We start from the raw sequence: 24,435 nt of genomic DNA, 5'->3' as shown, positions 1-24,435 counted from the left end.
GATAATTCTGCCCAGATAATCTTGCATTTCAGAGGGTTATGGATTCCCTGGAGTTCTCTCTTCCTTAGAAGTATAAATTATCTATGAACTCCCAGATTAAGAGCTCTTGTTTTTATGTATTCAATGCAGTATGAAATTTTTTTTTTATGTTGAGTAATCTGTTCATGGAATTCTTTTTGTAAGTGTGTAATTAATCAAGTCATTTGGGTATAACTATTAGAGTAGAGCTAGCTATCTGAAGTTCTTATTTCTTCTTGATTTAAGACTTGTAATAATTTATGTTTGTCTTTCCTTTCAGGGCACAAGCTGGTGAGCTGTGGGTCAAGAATGAGAAGGTCATGTGTGGTTATATCAGTGAAGATACCAGGGTAAGATTTATAAAGTATTTTTTTTTTTTTTGGTTTTATTTCCTTGTAGTATTATGTCTTAGTCCTAAGATCAAAATAAAACAAAGAAAATACAGAGCAATACTAACAAAAACAGCATGGTACTGGTACCAAAACAGGCGGGTGGACCAATGGTACAGAATAGAGGACACAGAAACCAATCCACAAAACTACAACTATCTTATATTTGATAAAGGGGCTAAAAGCATGCAATGGAGGAAGGATAGCATCTTCAACAAATGGTGCTGGGAAAACTGGAAATCCATATGCAACAAAATGAAACTGAATCCCTTTCTCTCTCCATGCACAAAAGTGAATTCAAAATGGATCAAGGAGCTTGATATCAAATCAGAGACGCGCCGTCTGATAGAAGAAAAAGTTGGCTACGATCTACAGTCGGTGGGGTCGGGCTCCAAATTCCTCAATAGGACACCCATAGCACAAAAGTTAATAACTAGAATCAACAAATGGGACTTACTCAAACTAAAAAGTTTTTTCTCAGCAAAGGAAACAATAAGAGAGGTAAATAGGGAGCCTACACCCTGGGAACAAATCTTTACTCCTCACACTTCAGATAGAGCCCTAATATCCAGAGTATACAAAGAACTCAAAAAATTAGACAATAAGAGAACAAACAACCCAATCAACAAATGGGCCAAGGACCTGAACAGACACTTCTCAGAGGAGGACATACAGTCAATCAACAAGTACATGAAAAAATGCTCAACATCTCTAGCTGTCAGAGAAATGCAAATCAAAACCACCCTAAGATATCATCTCACTCCAGTAAGATTGGCAGCCATTAGGAAGTCAAACAACAACAAGTGCTGGCGAGGATGTGGGGAAAAGGGTACACTTGTACATTGCTGGTGGGACTGCAGATTGGTGCAGCCAATTTGGAAAGCAGTATGGAGATTTCTTGGAAAGCTGGGAATGGAGCCACCATTTGACCCAGCTATTCCCCTTCTCGGTCTATTCCCTAAAGACCTAAAAAGAGCATGCTACAGGGACACTGCTACATCGATGTTCATAGCAGCACAATTCACAATAGCAAGACTGTGGAACCAACCTAGATGCCCTTCAATAGATGAATGGATAAAAAAAATGTGGCATTTATACACAATGGAGTATTACTCTGCATTAAAAAAATGACAAAATCATAGAATTTACAGGGAAATGGATGGCATTAGAGCAGATTATGCTAAGTGAAGCTAGCCAATCCCTAAAAAACAAATGCCAAATGTCTTCTTTGATATAAGGAAAGTAACTAAGAACAGAGTAGGGACGAAGAGCAGGAGAAGAAGATTAACATTTAACAGGGATGAGAGGTGGGAGGGAAAGGGAGAGAGAAGGGAAATTGCATGGTAATGGAAGGAGACCCTCAGGGTTATACAGTGGAGGGGGTAGAGAGAGAGGAGGGGAGGGGAGGGGAGAGGTGGGGAGGGGGGAGGGTGGAGGATGGGAAAGGCAGCGGAGCACAACAGACACTAGTATGGCAATTTGTAAATCAATGGATGTGTAACTGATGTGAATCTGCAATCTGTGTATGGGGTGAAGGTGGGAGTTCATAACCCACTTGAATCAAAGTGTGGAATATGATATGTCAAGAAATTTGTAATGTTTTGAACAACCCACAATAAAAAATTAAAAAAAAAAAAATAAAACAAAAAAAATTCATAATTGCTATTGGTTTGCCTTTATGGAATTAGAATCAGAGTGCTCTGCAACTCTGATGTTTACAGTTGTATCTTTGCAGGTTGGGGATTGATCTTTGTTTTTTTTTTCTTTTTTAGTTGGACACAATTGCTTTTTTTTTTTTTAATTGATTTATTTTTTATGTGCTGCTGAGGATTGAACCCCGGGCTGCACATGTGCTAGGCCAGTGCTCAACCGCTGAGCCATAATCCCAGCCTGTGTCGTTTTATTCCAAATCAGCCTATTTAATGTTCAACATAGAGGTATGGTGTCTAGTCTGCAAGATTCTCTGTCCACTGATACATAGCAAAAGTGAAACTCATTGAAGATCATGTCGTAAACATGAAGAGAGACCTTTGCAAAGGAATCCTTTCTGGGTCTCTGCTGTGGTGGGAAGAATCCAAGTTGAACAGCTGTGAATATTACTCATGCTGGTCAAACTATCTCAACTAGGTGTGATTTTGCTGCCTCAGGAGTCTTTTGGCAATGTCCAGATTTTTTTGGTTGTTATAACTGAGTTATTGTGCTATCGGCATCCATATAGATAGATAGATAGATAGATAGATAGATAGATAGATAGATAGAACAGGCCTCCAAACAAAGAATTACCTGGCCCAAATGTCAGTAATGGGAACTGTCTTGTGCATTTTGGTATATTTAACAGCATCCTTGGCTTCTGCTCATGAGATGCCAGTTTCATTCTCTGACCCCCCCTACAAATCATGACACCCAGATATGTCTCTGGATGGTACCAGATCCCCTGAGGGGCAAAATCACCCCTGGTTAAGAATCAGTGTCTTTACAGACAGGTAGCCGCTATTTGAATTTCATTTTTATATTTTCCTGTCATTCATTTAGTGTTAATATGTATATATTTTACCTCAATAGTACATTATTTGTTTCACTTATTTTTGAAAATTTCTTTTGGCTCGGTGCCGTGATGCATGCCTGTAATCCCAGTGGCTCTTGGGGCTAAGACAGGAGGATCAACTTAGTGAGGCACTAAGCAACTCATTGAGACCCTGTCTCTAAATAAAATACAAAATGGGGCTGGGGATGTGGCTTAGTGGTTGAGTGCTCCTGAGTTCAATCCCCATTAACAACAACAACAACAACAACAACAAAAGAATTAATGAACTGTAGCTACAAGTAATAATATGAATGAATTTTAGCACACAGTGTTAAGTGACAGATTTCCAAAAAAGATTATACAGAGCCAAATATTGTTTTTATAATATTAAAAATACTAAATACTTATTTTTTATTTGTTCTTTTTAGTTATACATGAGAGTAGAGTCTATTTTGATATATTTGTTCAAGCATGGAATATATCTGATTTTAATTTGGATCCCAGTCTTGTGGATGATCAAGATGGAAAGGTCACTGGTTTTTTTAGGGAGACCCTGTCTTAAAACTGTTTTTTTTTTTTTGCTTCGATTTTGTTGAACAAAAACCCCAAAGCAACAGTAGCTATAATGCTTAAAGTCAACTATTTTATTTTTCTTTTCATGTAAGAGAACTCTGGTTACATAATTCATGGTGGGCATGACAGTGTCACACTTTATTTGTGATCTATTAAGGTCTCCATCTATCTTCCTGCTCTGCCATCTTGAAATCATGGCTAGGACTTCCATGATCCAGCTCACGCTCCTGAAACCACATCCCATATTCTAGGCAGAATATTCTAGGGAAAGAAGACAAGAGATGGTTACTTTTCAACCAATTGCATTTCTTTTAAGGATATAGTACATCTTACTAGGGCTCAGGGTTAGCATGCATAAGGTCCTGGGTTCAATTCCCAACAACAAAATAAAGAAAATATAGCAAAACCCCATTTACATCTTACTGGCTAGAATTTAGTTGAATGTTGCTGCTAAGACTAGGAAGTTTAGTCTTTTGGTTTGGTCCCTTGCCTCCCAAAATAGAATCTGCTTTGGAAAATGGATGTTAAATAGTTATTTAGTAATCTCTTGAATGTCCATTGAATGATATTTTATTTTATTATTTTTTTATACTGGGGGTTGAACCCAGAGGTACTTTACTACTGAGCCACATCCCCAGCCATTTTTAATTTTTATTTTGAGACAGGGTCTTCCTAAGTTTTTGAGACTGCCCCCAAACTTCCTATCCTGCCTCAGTATTCTGAGTTGCTGGGATTATAGGCATACACCATTATGTTTGGTTAGCACTGTAAAATTTTTTACTTTTTATTTTTATTTTTTTGGTGGTTCTGGGGATTGAACCCAGGGCCTTATGCATGCAAGGCAAGCACTCTACCAACTGAGCTATATCCCTAGCCCAGCATTGTAAAATTTTAAGTAATGAATGTCACAATACCTTCCTTCTTTACATTGAATGAGATATATATACATACATATACATATATATGTATATATATATATATATATATATATATACACACACACACACACATATATTTGTATATATATATAACTTTTATTTTTTTGGTACCTTGGGGTTGAACTCAGGGGCATTTGACTTCTGAGCCACATTCCCAGTCCTATTTTATATTTTATTTAGAGATGGTCTCACTGAGTTGCTTAGCACCTTGCTTTTGCTGAGTTGGCTTTGAACTCTGGATCCTTCTGCCTCAGCCTGCCAAGCCACTGGGGTTATAGGCATGTGCCAATATGCCCGGCTGCATTTTTTTTTTTTTTTTTTTTTAATGCTGGGGATTGAATGCAGGAGTTTGCACATGTTAAGCACACACTCTAGCGCTGAGCTATACCATCTGTCAGCCCTCTTATTTTTTAAAATTTTTTTCTAGTAAATGGACACAATGCCTTTATTTTATTTTTATGTGGCTTGGCACCGGGGCTCGAACCTAGTGCCTCACGTGTGCCAGGCAAGCTCTCTACCAGCTGAGCCACAACCCCGGCCAGCCCTCTTATTATTATTATTATTGTTTTCAATATTTTTTTCTAGTTGTTTTCTGACTTTTTTTTTTTTTTTTAAAGATGAATGTCATTTATTGGATGTGCAATTGGATGTCCAATCTTTTTTTTTGGTACCAGGGATTGAACTCAAGGACACTAAACCAATGAGCCACACCCCCAGCCTTATTTTGTCTTTTAGAGACAGAGTCTCACTGAGTTGCTAAGTGCCTTGCCATTGCTGAGGCTGGCTTTGAACTCACAATCCTCCTATCTTAGCCTCCCCAGCCGCTGGGATTACAGGTGTGTTCCACCTCGCCCGCTGTCATGGACTTTTATTTTATTTATTTATATGTGTTGCTGAGGATCAAACCCATTGCCTCACACATGCTAGGTAAGTGTTCTACCACTGAGCTGCAGCCCTAGCCCCAGACCGCTTGTTTAAAGAAAAACTTTATTACCAGGTTACTTACCTGATTTTCCAACCCCAAAAAGATTAGAAGTAGGGCTGGGGTTGTGCTCAGAGGTAGAGCGTTTGCCTAGTATGCGTGAGGCACTGGGTTCGATTCTCAACACCACATACAAATAAAGATATTGTGTCCACCTATAACTAAACAACTAATAAATATTAAAAAAAAGATTAGAAGTGTTAAATTTAAAGGGAAAGGGAGTATTTATTTCTGCAACTTTTACTATGTTTATTTTTTGAGATGGGGTCTTGCTGTGTTATGCAGGTTGGCCTGGAATTCCTGGGCTCAAGTGATCCTCTCACCTCATATAGTCCTGATAGGAAAGTAAAATGGTGCAACCACTGTGGAAAACAGCTTAGTGGTTCTTCAAAAAGTTAAGCACAGTGAACTGTGTGTAGCTCAGTGGTAGAGCATTTGCCTAGCATCCATAAGCCTTGTGTTATATTTCCAAGGATACTGCGTAGTTACTATATTACCCAGAGATTCTATTCCTAGGTATTTACCTGAGAGAACTGAAAAGCATATGTACCCACCAAAACTTGTACATGAATGTTCGCAACAGGATTATGTATAATAGCCCAAAAGTAGAAACTAGCCAGCTGTTCATCAGCTGATAAATGGAGAAACAAAAATGTGGTATTTCCACATAATTTTCAGCAATAAGAATGAAATTCTTGGGCTGGGGATGTGGCTCAAGCGGTAATGTGCTCTCCTGGCATGTGCGGGGCACTGGGTTCAATGCTCAGCACCATATAAAAATAAAAAAAAAAAAGATGTTGTGTCCATCAAAAACTAAAAAATAAATATTAAAAAATTTTTTTTTCTCTAAAAAAAAAATGAAATTCTTAATTTTCAGTGTATTGAGGGTCTGTGTGTGTGTGTGTGTGTGTTGGGGTGTTAATATGAGGTCCTTTTTCTTTTCTTTTTTCTTTTTTTTTGGTACCAGGGATTGAACTCAGGGGGCACTTGGCCACTGAGTCACATCCCCAGCTCTGTTTTGTATTTTATTTAAAGACAAGGTCTCACTGAGTTGCTTAGCTCCTCAGCATTGTTGAGGCTGGGTTTGAACTCATGGTTCTCCTGTCTCAGCCTCCTGAGTTGCCAGGATTATAGGCATGCACCAGTGTGCCCAGCTTTTTTTTCCTTTTTAAAAATTTTTTTAAAAACTTTTTTTTTAAATACTTTTTTTTTTTTTTGTAGTTGTAGATGGACAGAATGTCTTTAGTTTATTTGTTTATTTTTATATGGTGCTAAGGATCAAACCCAGTGCCCCATACATGCTAGGCAAGTGCTCTGCCACTGAGCTACACCACAGCCCTTAAAATGTTTTTGAGATGGGGGTCTCGATATGTTGCCTAGGCTGGCCTTGAATTCACAATTCTTTTGCCTCAGCCTCCTTAATAATTGGGATTACAAGTGTAACCCCTCCTCTCTCCAGCTTGACATTCTTTTGGATTCATGCAACAAAGTGGATGAAGTTGGAAAACATTATGCTGAGTGAAAACAACCAGTCACAAAAGACCACATAGAGTATGATTCTATTGGTGTGAAATATTCACAATTATTAATGAAATGTCATCCAGAATAGGCAAGTTCATAGAGAGGAAATTGGGGAATAAGAGGTAATGGTTATGGGGTTTCTTTTTGGAGCGATGGAAATTCTCTGGAATTAATGGTGATGGTTGTACAATGTTGTGAATATACTTGAAACTACTGAATTGCAGAAATCTATTTGTAAAAACCCAAACCTGTTTGGGGGTGTAGCTTGGTGATAGAGTGCTTGCCTAGCATGTACATGGCCTTGGGTTTGATCTCCGGCACTGCAAAAATAAAAGGGACTTTTGGAAGCCTTTTGAATGAAATAATAACTATCACTTTACAGTTTCAAAGTGGAGAGCACATAAAAAAACAATTGTAGAATGCAGTACAGTGGTTGGAGTGTCTCCATCAAAATTCATGTTGAAGAAATTTTTTTTTGTGTGGAGATACTAAGGATTGCTAAATTGTTGGGGGTTATGCTAATTGCTGAGGCTGGCCTTGAATTTGTACTTTTCCTGTCTTAGCAAAACAAACAAACAAAAACTTTGATTATCAGAGCCTTAAATGTTTATTATAAAAAATTTAGATAATGTATATTTCTATTTCTTTTTCTGAAGTATGTCATAATTTAAAAAAATAAACAGGTCTCAGGATAAAGCTCACTGTTTGCTTAGCATGTGTGAGGCACTGGGTTTGATTCCTAGTACTGCAAAAAACAAAACAAAACAAACAAAACCCAAAGGAACAAAATTCCTCATACCAGTCAATACCAGAGATGATCAAAGTTGACATTTTGAAAGGTATATTTCCTCTTTGTCTTTGTGTTCTGTGTGTTAGAGAAGGAGAATGAACTTATCAAATACCTGTTATGTCCCAGGGAGTATAGAAAGCCCCAAGAGTATGATCTTTAAAGATGCTTCTGTCTTTAAGAAGCAGGTCTCTAAATGAACTAACTAAAGTAGTGTCACAGATTTATATTCTGCTTTCATATCAAGCCTCTTCAGAACCTCATGGAGGAGGAAAGAACTGGGCAAAGATCCTATGGTAAAACACATGTGGCCAGAATGCCACTTATGCTTTTCCTTGAGGCAGTCTGGGCAAAGAGGAAGTATGAATTATAATTTATTAGACTGGCAAATGATTTCATTTTCATTTGGTATATTTTTGCCCAGGTTCTGTTTCCATAATGAGCTTTCTGTGACTTGCCCAGGTGGATTCTCTGCCCTTTCTGCTTCATTTCTTGTGTGAATGAATCTTCATGGATTGTTTGTACATATTGCAGTATTTTTCACATTGACATCATGTGCTATAAACTCCAAGAGGGCAGGGACTAAATCTTATTACTGCCAATAATACAAGGACCAGAGTATGAGCTGAGTAATTGTTTAAATGAAAGAAAGAAAAGAAGCATGCTTTTTAAAAGACAGTATTGAGCTGGGTGTGGTGGTGCATACCTATAATCCCAATGGCTGGGGAGGCTGCAGCAAGAGGATCGGAAGTTCAAAGCCAGCCTCAGCAACTTAGTGAGGCCCTAAGCAACTCGGTGAGACCTTGTCTTCTAAATTAAATATAAAAAAAGGCTAGGGATGTGGCTTAGTGATTAAGTGCCTGGGGTTCAATCCCCACATACCAAAAAAAAAAGTGTTAAAACACATAAAATTTACAATAGGAAATCACCATGCCCAGCAATAGGAAACATTAAGTGTGTAGTTCAGTGTGTTAAGTTTATTTACACTGTTGTAAAACAGATCTTCAGGAACTACTTCATTTTGCAACACCAAAATCATACATCATTGTGGTTTTTTTTTGGCAGTACTGGGGATTGAACCTATGGTGCTTTACCACTGAGCTACATCACCAGTCCTTTTCTATATTTTATTTTGAGACAGGGTCTTGCTGAGTTGTTGGCCTTAAACTTGGAATCCTGCCTCAGCCTCCTGAGTTGCTGGGATTACAGGCGTGGGCCACTGTGCCTGACTGCATTATTATTTTCTAATGCAATTATGTTTTTTTTCCTCCTGTTTCAGGTGGTGTTCCGTTCTACGTCAGCTATGGTTTACATATTTATTCAGATGAGCTGTGAAATGTGGGATTTTGATATTTATGGTAATGTTCTCTAAGTGCTGATTGTAACTGCCACTAGGTAGAGTTTTCTGGTTTTCTCTTAAGTTGCAATCATTTTACCGTAAACTCTTGACACTCTTTAAAGATGTGCCTTGATGCTAAGGTAGATAGACGGACTGTATATAGAGAGATAAATTTTATGTATGTATGAAGTTGAGAAATAAATTTATATATATATACACACACATACACACACATATATACATATACACACATGTATCTATAGTCTTTATATTTATGCATAAATATATAAAGTTGGTATATAAAGGTTATATTTTTGTATGTTATTATATATTATATATATATATATATATATATACAAATATGTGCGCCACCACGTCCAGCCAGATCTTGATCTTTAAGTATATAGTGAAAAGTTAGAGTGCCAGGTGCAGTGGCACATGCCTGTATCCCAATGTCTTGAGAGGCTGAGGCAGGAGAATTGCAAGTTCAAAGCCAAGCTCAGCAAAACGAAGCATTAAGCAACTCAGTGAGACTCTCTCTAAATAAAATACAAAATAGGGCTGGGGATGTGGCTCAGTGGTTGAGTGCTCCTGAGTTCAATCCCAAGTACCCCTGTACCCCCCCCAAAAAAGTTACAGAGTGACAACTCTGGTTAGCAGCAGATACAACAGATACCTTCTTTGATATTTTACATTTCTTTTTCTAGCACTTACAGAAATAATCAAATTTATTTTATTATATTAGAATTAGGACATAATGAGAACAATGAAAATGCTAGATGCTATGTCCAACATATTAGCCTTATGGTACATGATATTCAAATTTGTGTTTAGCAAAATTACACATTAATGTTTGCTGTGAGTTGACAAGGTCACTTATGCATAGCAAGAACTACAGATGATAATTTGTGAATTCCCAGGGTCTATCAATTCATTTGCTAATACACTTTAAACATCACTATGAGCATAATCATATTTGGAGGTTAGGTTGTTCTCATTTTGAGATATACTGTATTTATCAATAAAATAGGCTTTTTTTTTCTTTTTTAATTATTTTTTTTGTAGTTGTAGATGGACGGAATGCCTTTATTTTATTTGTTTATTTTTATGTGGTGCTGAGGATCGAACCCAGTGCCTCATACATGCTAGGCAAGCGCTCTACCACTGAGCTACAGCCCCAGCCCCCAAAATCTAGGCTTTTTTTCCAAGCTAACATTTTACCTTGAAGCCATGGCCTACAACTAAGGGAAACAGATATTATTGGCTTGATAGAAAGTCTGGGATGAAACAAATCTCCTTGTACTTTTGGCTTTTATGATCTTGTTTTAAGGTCTAGCAGAGTCTACCATTTTCTCTTTGGTCTCATTTCTTTTACTTTTTAGAGAAGAAATGAAAGCAAGAAATAAGGTTACCTCATATTCTTACTATTTCTTTTCAGGGGATCTGTATTTTGAGAAAGCTGTGAATGGTTTCCTTGCTGATCTATTTACCAAGTGGAAGGTACGTTTCTTCTTCTACACTAAGTCTCATTGGATAAATATTGGTCAATGCAGATTTTTTTTTTTTTTTTAATTAGAGCATTACAGTTATAGTAGTTGGGTTCATTACATGCTAGGGATTTGATTTCAATCCCTATTTCCTGCCTGCTTTTTCCTCCCCTCTTTCCTCCCCATATTCTCCTTCCTGTGCTGTACTGGTCTTCCTTTTGCTCCTTTATTTATTTTTCATTGGTACTTTCTACTTATACAGAAAGTTGAAATTCCTTTTGGTACATTTATGTATTCATATAACATGATTTTGTTTAATTAATTCCATATTTCTTCCCCTTTTCCATCCTTCTTCCCTCTCTTTTGTTCTTCTTTGTTCTACTGATCTTTCCTATTATTTGTGATATCTAATCCCCTGCACCACTCCCCCACTGCTTTCTTTCTCTTATTTGCTCTATCTTCCATATATGAGAAAAGACATTTGATTCTTGATTTTCTGCTGGCTTATATCACTTAGCACTGCCTGGGGATGTGGCTCAGTGGTAGAGTGCTTGCCTAGCATGTATGAGGCCCTGGGTTCAATCCTCAGCACCACCAAAAATACACAAAAAAGCAATTCGTATATCACTTTATATCACTTAGTGTGATATTCTCCATTTCCATGTATTTGCTGGCAGATGCCATTATTTCATCCTTCTTTATGGCTGAGTAAAACTATTGTGTGTGTATATATATATATATATATATATATATATATATATGATGGGCATCTGGGCCGATTCCATAATTTGGCTATTATGAATTATGCTGCTATAAACATTCAAGTAGCTATATCACTATAGTATGCTGACCTGACCCCTAAAGCTCAGGAAATAAAACCATCTCAATAAGTGAGATGCCATCAAATTAAAGCTTCTGTAGAGCAAAGGAAATGATTAAGAGTGTGAAGAGAGGGCCAACAGAATACAAAAATAATCTTTGCCAGCTACTCCTCTGACAGGGATTAATATTTAGAATTTATAAAGAACTCAAAAAACCCAATGCCAAAAGAATAACTCAGTCAATAAATGGGCAAAAGAACTAATCAGAAGTTTCTCAAAAGAAAAACAAATGACCAATAAATATATGAAAAAAATGGTTAGCATCTCTAGCAATCAGGGAAATGCAAGTCAAAATGATTCTAAGATTTTATCTCACTCTAATCAGGATGGCAATTATCAAGAACACCAATAGTAATAAATACTGGTGATGATGTGGGTGAAAAGGTACACAGATGCATTGTTGGTGGACTGCAATTTAGTACAACCACTTTGGAAAGCCATGGGAGATTCCTCAAAAAAATAGGAATGGAATCACCATATAACCCACTTCTTGGCATTTATCCAAAGATCAAAAATCAATGCAGATTTTTAAAATGGATTGTTTCTATTAAGTTGCTTTAAATTAAGCTATGTTACCTAAGACTTCAACTCTAAACTAAGTATCATTTCAATATAGTTAAGAGTATTTATGAAACCCATAGCTGATATCATACTCAAGTTTGAAAGACTGAAAACTTTAACTTAGGATCAGGAATAAGGATGCTTGCTTTTGCCGCTGGTATTCAACATTGTTCTAGGAGTTCTAGGCAGAGCAACTTGGCAATAAAAGAAATAAAAGATATTCAAATAATACAATCAATCAACAAATATATGAAAAAATGCTCATCATCTCTAGCATAATCAGAGAAATGCAAATCAAAACCACTCTAAGATATCATCTCACTCCAGTCAGAATGTCAGCTATAATGAAGACAAACAACAATAAGTGTTGGCGAGGACACTCATACATGGCTAGTGGGACTGAACGTTGGTGCAGCCAATATGGAAAGCAGTATGGAGATTCCTTGGAAAACTGGGTATGGAACCACTATTTGACCCAGCTATTCCTCTCCCCAGACTATACCCAAAGGACTTAAAAACAGCATACTGTTTTTAATGTTTATAGCAGCACAATTTACAATAGCTAAACTGTGGAGCCAACCTAGATGTCTTTCAGTGGATGAATGGATAAAAAAAATGTGGCATATACACAATGGAATTTTACTCAGCATTAAAAAAGAACAAAACCATGGCATTTGCAGGTAAATGGATGGTTTTGGAGAAGATAATGCTAAGTGAAGTCAGCCAATCTCCCCAAAACAAATACCAAATGTTTTCTCTGATATAAGGAGGTTGACTCATAGTGGGGTAGGGAGGGAGAGCATGGGAGGAATAGATGAATTCTAGATAGGGAAGAGGGGTGGAAGAAAAAGGGAGGGGGCAGGGGATTAGCAAGGATGGTGGAATGTGATGGACATCCTTATACAAAGTATATGTATAAAGATTTAGGTGTCAGTATACTTTATATACAAACAGAGATACAAAAATTGTGGTATATATGTGTATTAAGAATTGTAATGCAAAAAAAAAAGCGTTACTTTAGGTAGATGGAAGTGAAAGGAGGGGAAGGCAGGGGATTTGGGGATAAGAAAGATAGTAGAATGAAACAGACATTATTACTTTATGTATATGTAACTGTAGGACCAATGTGATTCTATAATATGTATACTCAGAAAAATGAGAAATTATATCACATCTATGTATGATATATCAAAGTATATAAGTGCATTCTACTGTCATATATAACTAATTAAAACAAATAAAAATTATTATTATTTTTTTTAAATATTTATTTATTTTTTTAGTTTTCAGTGGACACAACATCTTTGTTTGTATGTGGTGCTGAGGATCGAACCCGGGCCGCACGCATGCCAGGCGAGCATGCTACCGCTTGAGCCACATCCCCAGCCCACAAATAAAAAATTAAAAAAAAGATATCCAAATAGGAAAAGAAGTAAAACTTATCTTTGTTTTCCAATAACATGATCCTATATGTAGAAAATCCTAAAAATCCATCTACAAAAAATTTATTAGTGCTAAATCAAGTAGAGTTTCTGGATATAAAATCTTCACAGAAAATTGATATTTGTATACCATCAAAGAACAACCAAAACAGGAAATTAGAGAAAGCATTTACAATAACATCAGAAGGAATAAAATACTTAAGGAAATAATTTACCCAAGGACTGGCAGGACTTGTATAATAAAATCTATAAAACCTTACTGAAAGAAATTAATAAAGACCCAAATAAAAAGCTTGTATTCACAGATTGAAATACTTGATGTTGTTAAAATGGCTATACTACTCAAAGCAATCTACAGTTCAGTACCTTTTTGCAGAAATGGAAAAGTTGATTCTAAGTTCATGTGGAATTTCAAGAAATCCTGAACAGCCAGAAACAGTCTTGTAAAGGAGAACACATTTGGAGGATTCAAATTTAACTAATTTTAAAACTTACTACAAAGCTACAGTCATTACAACAGTGATACTAGAATGAAGATACACATATAGATCAGTACATTAGAATTAAAAGTCCAGAAATCTATGGTAGTTGATTTTGGATAAGGGTTTTAAGTTCATATAGTTGGGGAAAGAACAATATCTTTCAACAAGTGGTCTGGGACAACTGTATATCCATATGGAAAAGAATGAATTTGGATCCTTACCTCACATTATATACAAAGATTAACCAAAATTAAAGACCTAAATATAAGAGCTAAAACCTTGAAACTCTTAAAAAAACGCTTAAGGGAAATCTTTATGATCTTGGATTTGGCAGGGTTTCTTAGGTATGTCAGCAAAAGTACAACAAACTGAAGAAGAAATAAATAAATTAAACTTTGAAAATCTGGGCTAGGGTTGTGGCTCAGTGATAGAGCGCTTGCCTAGCTATTGTGAGGCACTGGGTTTGATCCCCAGCACCACATAAAAAAATTAAATAAACAAAGGTATTGTGTCCATCTTCAACTAAAAATATTTTTTAAAAAATGAAAGTTCAACAGAGTTGTAGTTGTAGTTCAGTGGTTGAGCATGTGCTTAGCATGTACAAGATCCTCTGGTTTCAATTTACATACACACACACACACAGACACACTGAAAACTTTGTGCCTCAAAGGACACTAGCAAGAAAGTGAAAATAGCATTGAGAAAATATCAGCAACTTTTAGAACTCAAGAATCACACTAATTAATAAATGGACAAAGGAGTTGAATATATATTTCTCCGAAGAACATATACAAATGGATAAGTATGTAAAAAGGTGTCCAAGTATTAGTCATTAGGAAAATACAAGCTAATACCACAGTGAAATACTACTTCACATTTGCTAAGACAACTAATTATGCATACATACATATATGTGCATGTGGGTGTGTGATGCTAGGACTTAACCCAGGACCTCATATATGCTCTACCATTGAATCACATTCCCAGGCTCTAGGAATATATATATATATTTTTTGGTACCAAGGATTGAAATCAGCGGCACCCAACCCCTGAGCCACATCCCCAGCACTATTTTGTATCTAATAATACTTTTTTATAAAATGAAGTATGTATAATAAGTATTGGAGAGAATATGGAGAATTTGAAACTCTTATATATTGTGGCTGGGAATGTAAAATCGTATGGCCACTATGGAAAATAAGTTGTTATTTCCTCAATAAATTAAATGGAATTTCTGTGTGACCCAGCAGTTCCATACTTGGGAGTGTATAATCATTCCTCATTATCCATAGAGTTCCAGGTCCCCCTGTGGATACCAAAATCTTTGGAATGGATGCTCAAGTTCCTTATATAAAATGTTGTAACTTTTGCATAAAATCTATGTATCTTTCCAAATACTTTAAATAATCTTTAGATTATTTACAATACGTAATATAAGGTAACCACTGTGCAAATAATTGCTGTGTTGTATTCTTTAGGAAATAATGGGAAGAAAAAAGTTTGTACATGTTCAGTATGATGAAATTTTTTTTCTTGAGTATGTTTGATCTACGGTTGGTTATTTGTGGATAATGGATCCATTCATATGGAGGGCAAGTTATACTTGATAGAATTGAAAACATATTCACACAAAAACTCATGTGCATATTCTTTTTTTGTGTGTGCTAGGGATTGAACCTAGGGCCTCATACATGCTAGGCAAGTTACTCTACCACTGAACTATACTTCCATCCCACATGCATATCCCTAACAACATTATTCATAATAGATAACGAGTGGAAACAACACAAATATCTGTAAGCTAATGAGTGAATAAATAAAATCAGGTATATCCATACAATATAGTATGTTCAGCTGCAAAAAGGAATGAAGTGCTAATATATGCTATGACATGGGTGAATATGTTTTTTTTTGGTACCCAGGGATGCTTAACCACTGAGCCATGTTCCCATATCTTTTAAATATTTTATTTAGATATAGTCTTGCTCAGTTGCTTAGGGCCTTGCTAAGTTGCTGTGGCTGACCTTGAACTAATGAGCCTCCTGCCTCAGTCTCTTGGGTTGCTGGGATTATAGGCATGTGCCACCAAGATGAATCTTGAAAACATGCTAAATGGGAAAATCTAAACAAATGACCACATAAAATTTCATTTGCCTGAAATGTCCAGAATAAACAAATATATAGAGGTGAATAGTAGATTTTTGGTTGCAATGGACTGAGGGTGGAGTGACTATGACATGGGATTTCCTTTTGGGGTGATGAAAATGTTCTGGAACTATGTAGTAGTGATGGTTGCACAACACTGTAAATGTAGTAAATGACACTAATAGTACATTTATGTTACATTTATTTTACCACAATTTTTAAAAACCTACAAATTAGCTGACCTTTATTTCACATGGAAACATCATCCTGATCAAAAAAGTATTTCAGGTCATATTATGTAGTGGAAAAGAACATAAAGTTTTTTTTTTTTTTTTTCCCCCCTAGCCCTTTTTTAAAAAAATATGTTTTGAGACAGGGTCTTGCTGAGTTGCTTAGGACCTCATTAAATTGCTAAGGCTGGCCTTGAACTTTCGATCCTCCTGGTTCAGCGTCCTGAATTGCCGGGATTATAGGCATGTGCCATCAGCCTGATTAGCTTTTTGATCTTGGAGAATTATTCAGTCTCTCTCAGCATCACTTTCCTTTTCTGCAAAATGGAAAGAAAAGTAATCCCTCTTTTTTCATCACGTGAGTCAAGAAACTCTTCTGCCCACTCTAGTGCATTGTGACCTATTTTCTGTGAACCTCTTATATCAAAATTTGACAAGAATGTTGACTTTGGAGCATTTGGAGTTCAGTAACTTAGTGGGTAGCTAATGAAGGTCTGTTCTTTTCTAGTCCTCCGTTCTTAGTACTGTGACTGTATTTAGGAATTTCTGTACACTTGAGATACAGCCATGGAAGAACATATAGTGGTATATAGTGCATTAATTTGTATGCCTATGTGGTGAATACTGAATTATATGATTAGAAAGTATTGTTGGGATAGAGATGGGGTTGGAAGGACTGAAACTGAGCTTACTAACTTATTACAAGTAGCCACATTTCACATCCATCTGTAAACACCCTTCTTTTAGGATGTTATCTCTAGACTTCATGGAAATGTTTATTCTCAGTAGCTCTCACTCCCCATCTAAAAGATAATTTATGCCCTTGGCTTATACCTCCATTTCTCCGGCAGCCCCTATTCTTCATGCTACAATGGTGATAGGATATGGAAGTATTTTTGATCTTGAATCCAATACATCGAGTGCTATTCTTCTTCCCTAGATTGAAGTCTGAGGAAATTAAAAAAAAATAAAAACAAAAACAAACACAAAAAGTACACTAATGTAAAACAAGTGCAAACATCTTGAGTTTTAGATACTGGAATGACTGATTTCATGCTAAATTAAGAGTTGGAAGATAGGAACATTTGCATATTGGTGATTTGCGGGTTTTCAAGCACTTTGTACATTCCTGGGGCTTTGGGTAACTTGCGCAAGGTCATGTGTGGTAAGTTTCAGAGCCAGGACTTGATCAATCTTCTGACTCTCAGTAGTGCTCTGTCCTATACTATGCTTTCTACAATTATATGACGTCATTACTCAATTCTGTGCACTTTTGCTGAATCTCCTAAAATAGAATATTGTCACATGCAGGCCGCTATATTGTGAAGTAAATGAAATAAACTTGAGCCCTTTTATTCTCTACTTATGCGTAGGAGAAGAACTGCAGTCATGAAGTGACAGTGGTTCTGTTTTCTAGAACTTTCTATGATGCAAAATCTATTGGTGAGTAATTTTTTTTCTTTTTTAGTTTTTGTTATTTATTTGAGACTAAAATCTATGTTGCATAACTCAAACTCCTGGGCTCATTCGTTCCTTTTGCCTCAGCCTCCTGAGTAGTAACTGGGAATCCGGGTGCACATCACCTTGCTTGGTTATCTACATTTATCCCCAGCTATTCTTTTCATCTTCTTTGTATGAGAACAGGGTAAAATAGAAAATAAAATAGCATAGTATATCAGTGTATGTAAGAAGTCTGTGGGTTGTGATTCATCATAAAACGAACATAATAGATACACAATTATCTTCATATTTTTGTTATACAAATCTTCAACCCAGAAGAGGAAGCTTACAAAGCTGTGAATTTATTGTTTTCAATATGCTCTACATACTACATTGGCTCTTTTTCAGATGAATTTCCTGAAATAAATCAAGCCTCAATTCGACAGGATCACAAAGGGCGATTCTATGAAGACTTTTACAAGTATGTTCGGGTACTTCACTATGTATGTATTGGTTGGTTGATTAATTGACTCTTTTCTAACTTAAAATAATTAAATTAATTAACCTTTTTATTTTGAAATAATTTTACATTTACAGAGAGATTGTTGATAGTACACTATAAAGAGTTCCTTTATAATGTTAAAACTTTCTTTTGATGTTAACCAATTTTCATAACCAAGTAACATTTGCTAAAATTAGGAAATTAGCATTGGGTCACTAGCATTAACAAAATTTCAGAATTTTCAGATTTCACAACTTATACCATTCATGTACTTTTTGTTGTTCTAGGATCTAATCCAACATACTGTGTTGTATTTAAACCTTCCATACTTTTTTCCTAGTACTTTTATTAAGTTTGATATGTGTTGATTTATGTACACATTTTTAAACCTTCCAAACTTGTTGTTCTGAAAAATGGTAACATGCAGAAAAAATAGAGTGAATAAATAATATAACAAACCTACGTACCCAATCCCTGGATTTATCGGTTATTATTTTGCTTCATACATTTTTTGGCTAAATTTTATTTTAAAGTAAATTGTAGATATTATAACATTTTATTCTTATGCAAAACCAAAACAGAACATTTTTTTTATTAGTTGCTCAAGACAATACAATGATCTTGACATATCATACATTTGATTCAAATGGGGTATGAATTCTTATTTTTCCACATGTACAGATTGCAGGATCACATTGGTTATACAGCCACATTTATACATACAGCAATACTAATGTCTGTTGTATTCTGTTGCCCTTCCTATCCCCCCTCCCCTCCTCTCCCCTCCCATCACCTCTCTCTACCCAATCTACTGAGACACATTTCTCTCTTTCTTTTTTCTTTCCTCTTCCCCCTCACACTATCATATATGTAATTTTGTATAACAATGAGGGTCTCCTTCCTTTTTCTGTGCAATTCCCCTTCTCCCTCCTATTCCCTCCCATCTCTCGTCCCTGTTTAGTGGTAATCTTCTTCTCATGCTCTTCTTCCCTACTCTAAAACAGAACATTTTTATATATAAAATATTAATATTATCACATTTCACAATTAAAAAGTTGTAATAGTAATTCTATTGTATCATACACAATGTAGTGTGTATTCAGATTTCCTTAGTTGTCCTCAGAATAATTTATGTTTAGTCTATTCCCCCCTCCTCACCCAGTATTGGGGATTAAACCTGGGGTGCTGTCCCACTGAACCACATCCCCATCCCTTTTTATTTTTTAATTTGAGACAGCATCTTACTAGGTTGTTTAGGGCCTCACTAAGTTGCTGAGACTCACCTTGAACTTGGGATCCTGTTTCAGTGTCCTGGGCCTCTGGGGTTTCATTCATGTGCCACTGTGTTGGTTTTAACCATTCACTTGTTGAAGACTCTAGGTTAGTAGTTCTGTGAACTGTGCTACTTAAGCTTTAGTATGGAACTGAGGAGCATTTGCCTGGATTTAATCCCTAGCCCTAAAAAGAATGAAAAAAAGAAAAATAAACAATATACTTTAATGTGCATGTGATCTACCCACTGGGATCTTGTACAAAATGCTTATCCTGTAAACTTTTTTTCCCCCATGGTACTAGTCATTGAATTTAGGACCTTGCTCATGTTAGGTAAGTGTTCTACCACTGAGCTACATCCCAGGTCCTTTTTTTTTTTTTTTTAGTACCCAAGGGATTGAATCCCTGGGCAGTTAACCACTGAGCCACATCCTGAGCTCTTTTTATTTAATTTAATTTAATTTTTTTGTGGTACTGGGGATTGAACTCGGGGCCACTCGACCACTGAGCCTGATCCCCAGTCCTATTTTGTATTTTATTTAGAGACAGGCTCTCACTGAGTTGTTCAGCACCTTGCCTTTTGCTGAGGCTGGCTTTGAACTTATGATCCTCCTGTCTCAGCCTCCTGAGCTGCTGGGGTTTCAGGCGGGCTGGCAGCTCTTTTTATTTTTTATTTTGAGACTGAATCTCACTAAGTTGCTTAGGGCCTTGCTAAATTGCTGAAGCTAGCTTTGAACTTGTGATCCTCCTGTCTCAGCCTTCTGAGCTGCTGGGATTACAGGTGTGCACCACCACGCCCTGCTTTCATCCCAGTCTATTTTTAGATTTTATTTTGAGACAAGCTCTTATTAAATTGCTCAGGCTTGTCTCAAGTTTGCAATCTTCCTGTCTCAGCCTCAGGTATGTACCACTGTGTCTGACTTAAAATGTTTTTTCTTATCAGTTCAGGATTGGATGGGATAAATTTGCTTTTCTAGCTAGCTCCTGTGTTTTCACATATTGCTGGTGTTTACACAACAATTTGAGTAGGAAGGCTGTAGAATACCCTTTCTGGATTTATGTGATTGCATGTGTATGCAATAAGTTTTAACTTACTTTTTCTGTAAACTAGAGGTTACTACTGAGGTTCTCTGCTCCAGGATATTTAGTCATGTCTTGAGATATTTCTTATTTTCTTAAATGGGTGGTGGGAAGAAGGTATGCAGCTGGTATCTAGTGGGTAGAAATCAGGAATGTTTCTAAATGTCCCACAATGCAGAAAGTAGTCCCTCACAGTTATTTTGCTCAAAATATTAATGGTGCCTACATGGAACTAGGAATGGAATCACTATATGACCCAGCTATTTCACTCTTTGGTATATATCCCAAAGAATCATACTATAGTGATACAGCTACTTCAAAGTTTATAGCAGCACAATTCACAATTATCATGGAATTAACCTAGATACGTGTTATAGATGAATAGATGAAGAAAGTGTGGTATATACACACAATGGAGTTTTACTCAGCCATAAAGAAGAATGGAATTATGGCATTTGCTTGTAAATGGATGGAAATGGAGAACATCAGGCTAAGTGAAATGAGCCAGTATTAGAAAATCAAGGGTAAACTCATATGTGGAAGCTAGAATAAAATAAAGGAAAGGAGGAGAGGATTGGATATCATAAAGATAAAGGGAAGATCAGTAGAAGAGAAGAAGATCAGGAAGGAGAGAGGAAGGATGGGAAAGGGGAGGAAATGCAGAAAAGATTTAAAAAATCATGCTATGTGTATCTATAAATATACCACAGGGAATTTTACCTTTATGTATAAATAGAAATAACCAATAAAAAATAAATAAGTAGAAGAATGAAAGGAAGATCAGTAGAGTAGATGAAGGAGAACACGAAGGGAGGAGGAGTGAGAAAAGTGGGGAACATGAACTTAAATTCCATGCATTACAAATTAGTCAGGATAAATCCAACTACTGTGTTTAACTATAATGCTGTATTAATTAAAAAAAAAAAAAAAGGTGCCTGCATTGAGAAGCCCTGCTTTGAAGACTTAGTTGAATCTTTTTTAGTAAGATTGTCTCGTTGATGCTTTGTACCTCACATGTATTGCAGCAGGACAAGAGATGAGTCTGGTGTCCCTGCAGTGTCATTGAGTAAGGGGGCATTTTTGTTTTTATTTTTTAATTAGCTTATCATACTGGAAATTGAACCCAGGAGCATTCTGCCTTGGAGCTAAAGACCCAGCTCTTTTTAAAATTTTATTTTGAGATAGGGTCTTGCCAAATTGCTAAAGCTGACCTCAAACTTGTGATCCTCCCCTCCTGAGTTACTGGGATTATAGGCGTGTATCACTGTTTCCAGCTATTTTCATTTTTTAAAATTAAATTTTCTAAAATCATAATTTATTTTATATTGCAGGGGGACTGGGAATGGGAATTGATGCCAGGGGCACTGAGCTATATCTCCTGTTCTTTTTATTTTTATTTTGAGACAGGGCATTGCAAAATTGCCAAGGCTGACCTTGAATTTGTTATCCTCCTGCCTCAGTATCCTGAATCACTGGAATTATAGGCAAGCACCAACATGCCTAGCTTAAATTAAATTTACTTACTCATTTTTATTTTTTTTGGTACTAGAGATTTGTCTTAGGGTTGCTTTATTACTGAATTACATCCCCAACCCTGTTTGTTTGTTTGTTTGTTACTAAGGATTGAACTCAAGGGAGCTTAACCACTGAGCCATAGCCCAGACACTTTTTATTTATTTATTTTATTAGTAAGATTGTCTCGTTGATGCTTTGTACCTCACATGTATCGCAGCAGGACAGAGATGAGTCTGGTGTCCCTGCAGTATCACTGAGTAAGTAGCTCAGTGGTAGAGATCCCCTGGGTTTAATCCTTGGTACTGCAAAATAAAAAAGTGTAAGTACTTTATTAACTATAATTTTGTTTTTAATTAGTATTGATAAGTTCTAAAGAGTGACAGAAATTGTGGAAACCTTTTAGGCAATTTTTTTTCCTTTTTTTTTTTTTTTGTGGTGCTGGGGATTGAACCTAGGGCCTTGTGCATACAAGGCAGACACTCTATTAACTGAGCTATATCCCCAGCCCTTAGGCAGTTTTTAAGATAACCTTTTCCCCTGTGGTACTGAGGATTGAATCCAGGGACACTCTGCTACTGAACTACTTCCCCAGCCCTATTTATCTATTTATTTAAAAAATTTTGAGGTAGAGTCTTGTTCAGTTGTCCAGGCTAGCCATGAACTTTTGTCTTCTAGCCTCAGCCTCCTGATTGCTGGGATTACAGGCATGAGTGATCAAGACTGGCCTTTTTAAAATTTTATTTTGAGACAGGATCTCACCAAGTTGCCCAAACTGACCTTAAATTTGTGATCTTCCTGCCTTAGTTAGCCTCCTGAATAGTTAAGGTTATAGGCATGTAACACTATGCTTAGCTTGAATTATCATTTTATGTAGTTTAAAAAATAACATAGGTTTATCACAGGAAGTTTGAAAAATATAAAATGGCACAAGGTAGAAAATATTAGCAGCTCCACTGTCCTGTTAAGATGATGATAAGGGGCTGGGGGTTGTGACTCAGCGGTAGAGCACTTGCCTAGCACATGTGAGGCCCTGGGTTTAATCCTCAGCACCACATTAAAAAAAAAAAGGTTTATATAAAAAAAGATGATGATAAGATGGTAATTAAGCTGGGTGCAGTGTCATATGTCTGTAATCCCAGAGTCTTGGAAGGCTGAGGCTGGAGGATTGAGAGTTCAAAGCCAGCCTCAGCAAAATGGAGGCACTAAGCAACTCAGTGAGACCCTGTCTCTAAATAAAATACAAAATAGGGCTGGCTGGCAATGTGGCTCAGGTTGAGTACCCTTGAGTTCAATCCCTGGTACCCGCTCCCACGCCCCCACCAAAAAAGATGGTAATTACTGTTTATTCCAGACTTACCATGTATGGGGTACTATTTTAGGGCCTTTATATAACTTGATTCATTTAAACAACACAACATCCTTATGAAATAGTTACTTTCATCCCATTTTATGGTTGTAGAAGTTTGTACACTGAGTTTAGGTAACTTACCCAAAGACAATGAAATATGCTGGGTTTGATGCAGTCTAAATCAGAGTCTGCTTTTAATCACTGTATTCTTCAACCTAATACTGATTGTATTTTAAATTATTTGTTGATCTTTTTCTTTATTTTAAATTAACATAATATATCTTTCTGGGATTTAGTGTGTTATTTCAGTACAGTAAGCCAGGCATAGAAAGACAGATGTCACATGATATCACTTATATTTGGAATCTAAAAAAATTAAGCTCATAGAAGTAGAGAACGGAGTAGTGGTTACCACAGGCTGGGGAAGACAGGGAAGTAGGGTATGTGAGGATGGTTGCATACCAGTTACAAAGTGACAGTCAGATAAGAGGAATAAGTTTTGGTGTTTTAATATACAGAATGAATATTATTAAAAATATTATTGAACTTTTTTTGGGTGGTGTATCTCTTGGAGAATTTTCTGAAAGCGATGGGCCATCTTTCTCAACACCATCAGTCATCCCTCATACAGATAAATGCTGCATACCAGTTCAGTGGGATCCTGGAGCTCTTTTGGCTTAAAAAAAAAAAAAATATATATATATATATAAAATTATATCTATATGATAAATATTAATGCATTTGAATATAATTACAAATATATAAAAGATGTAAATTAGAAATATGAATTATTAATGTAGACTAATGGTTTATGTTATATATTATTAATATGTTAATTTTTTTTTTATGTCATTAAAATGCCTTTCCAACATTTTCCAGAGTGAATGAAATGATACAAGATCATTTTAGGAAAATCACAATATAGTTAAGTAAAGAGCAATACCCTCAATTCTATCTCCTAGATACACTCATCACCAAC

General features: G+C 36.2%; 1 protein-coding gene and 1 non-coding gene across 11 annotated transcripts in view; both read left to right on the top strand.

Moving 5' to 3' along the window:
* Depdc5 (DEP domain containing 5, GATOR1 subcomplex subunit) overlaps positions 1 to 24,435 on the top strand; it is a 161,690-nt gene that overhangs the window by 16,609 nt on the left and 120,646 nt on the right. For 9 of the 10 annotated variants that reach the window (XR_009226269.1, XR_009226270.1, XR_009226268.1 and 6 more), the window contains exons 8-12: positions 299 to 368; positions 9,012 to 9,090; positions 10,510 to 10,571; positions 17,673 to 17,742; positions 18,148 to 18,220. Coding sequence is in view for 7 of the 10 variants with exons in the window: in XM_046439464.2 (XP_046295420.1) it covers positions 299 to 368; positions 9,012 to 9,090; positions 10,510 to 10,571; positions 17,673 to 17,742; positions 18,148 to 18,220 (354 nt within the window). In the remaining 3 variants the exon portion in view is untranslated. Of the gene's footprint in view, positions 1 to 298; positions 369 to 9,011; positions 9,091 to 10,509; positions 10,572 to 17,670; positions 17,743 to 18,147; positions 18,243 to 24,435 lie in introns of those variants that run through there. The other variant, XM_046439466.2, reaches the window with a different exon arrangement.
* Positions 11,084 to 11,155, top strand: Trnaa-agc (transfer RNA alanine (anticodon AGC)). Its single transcript has one exon. It is a non-coding gene; the product is annotated as a tRNA-Ala (tRNA).

This window comes from Marmota monax, unplaced genomic scaffold (genome assembly GCF_021218885.2).
Source record: "Marmota monax isolate L192 unplaced genomic scaffold, Marmota_monax_Labrador192_F-V1.1 WCK01_AAM20220418_F8-fsc00253, whole genome shotgun sequence".
NCBI lineage: Eukaryota > Metazoa > Chordata > Mammalia > Rodentia > Sciuridae > Marmota > Marmota monax.
Note: the sequence above shows the minus strand (reverse complement) of the source record. Positions and strands in the feature narration are given on the sequence as shown.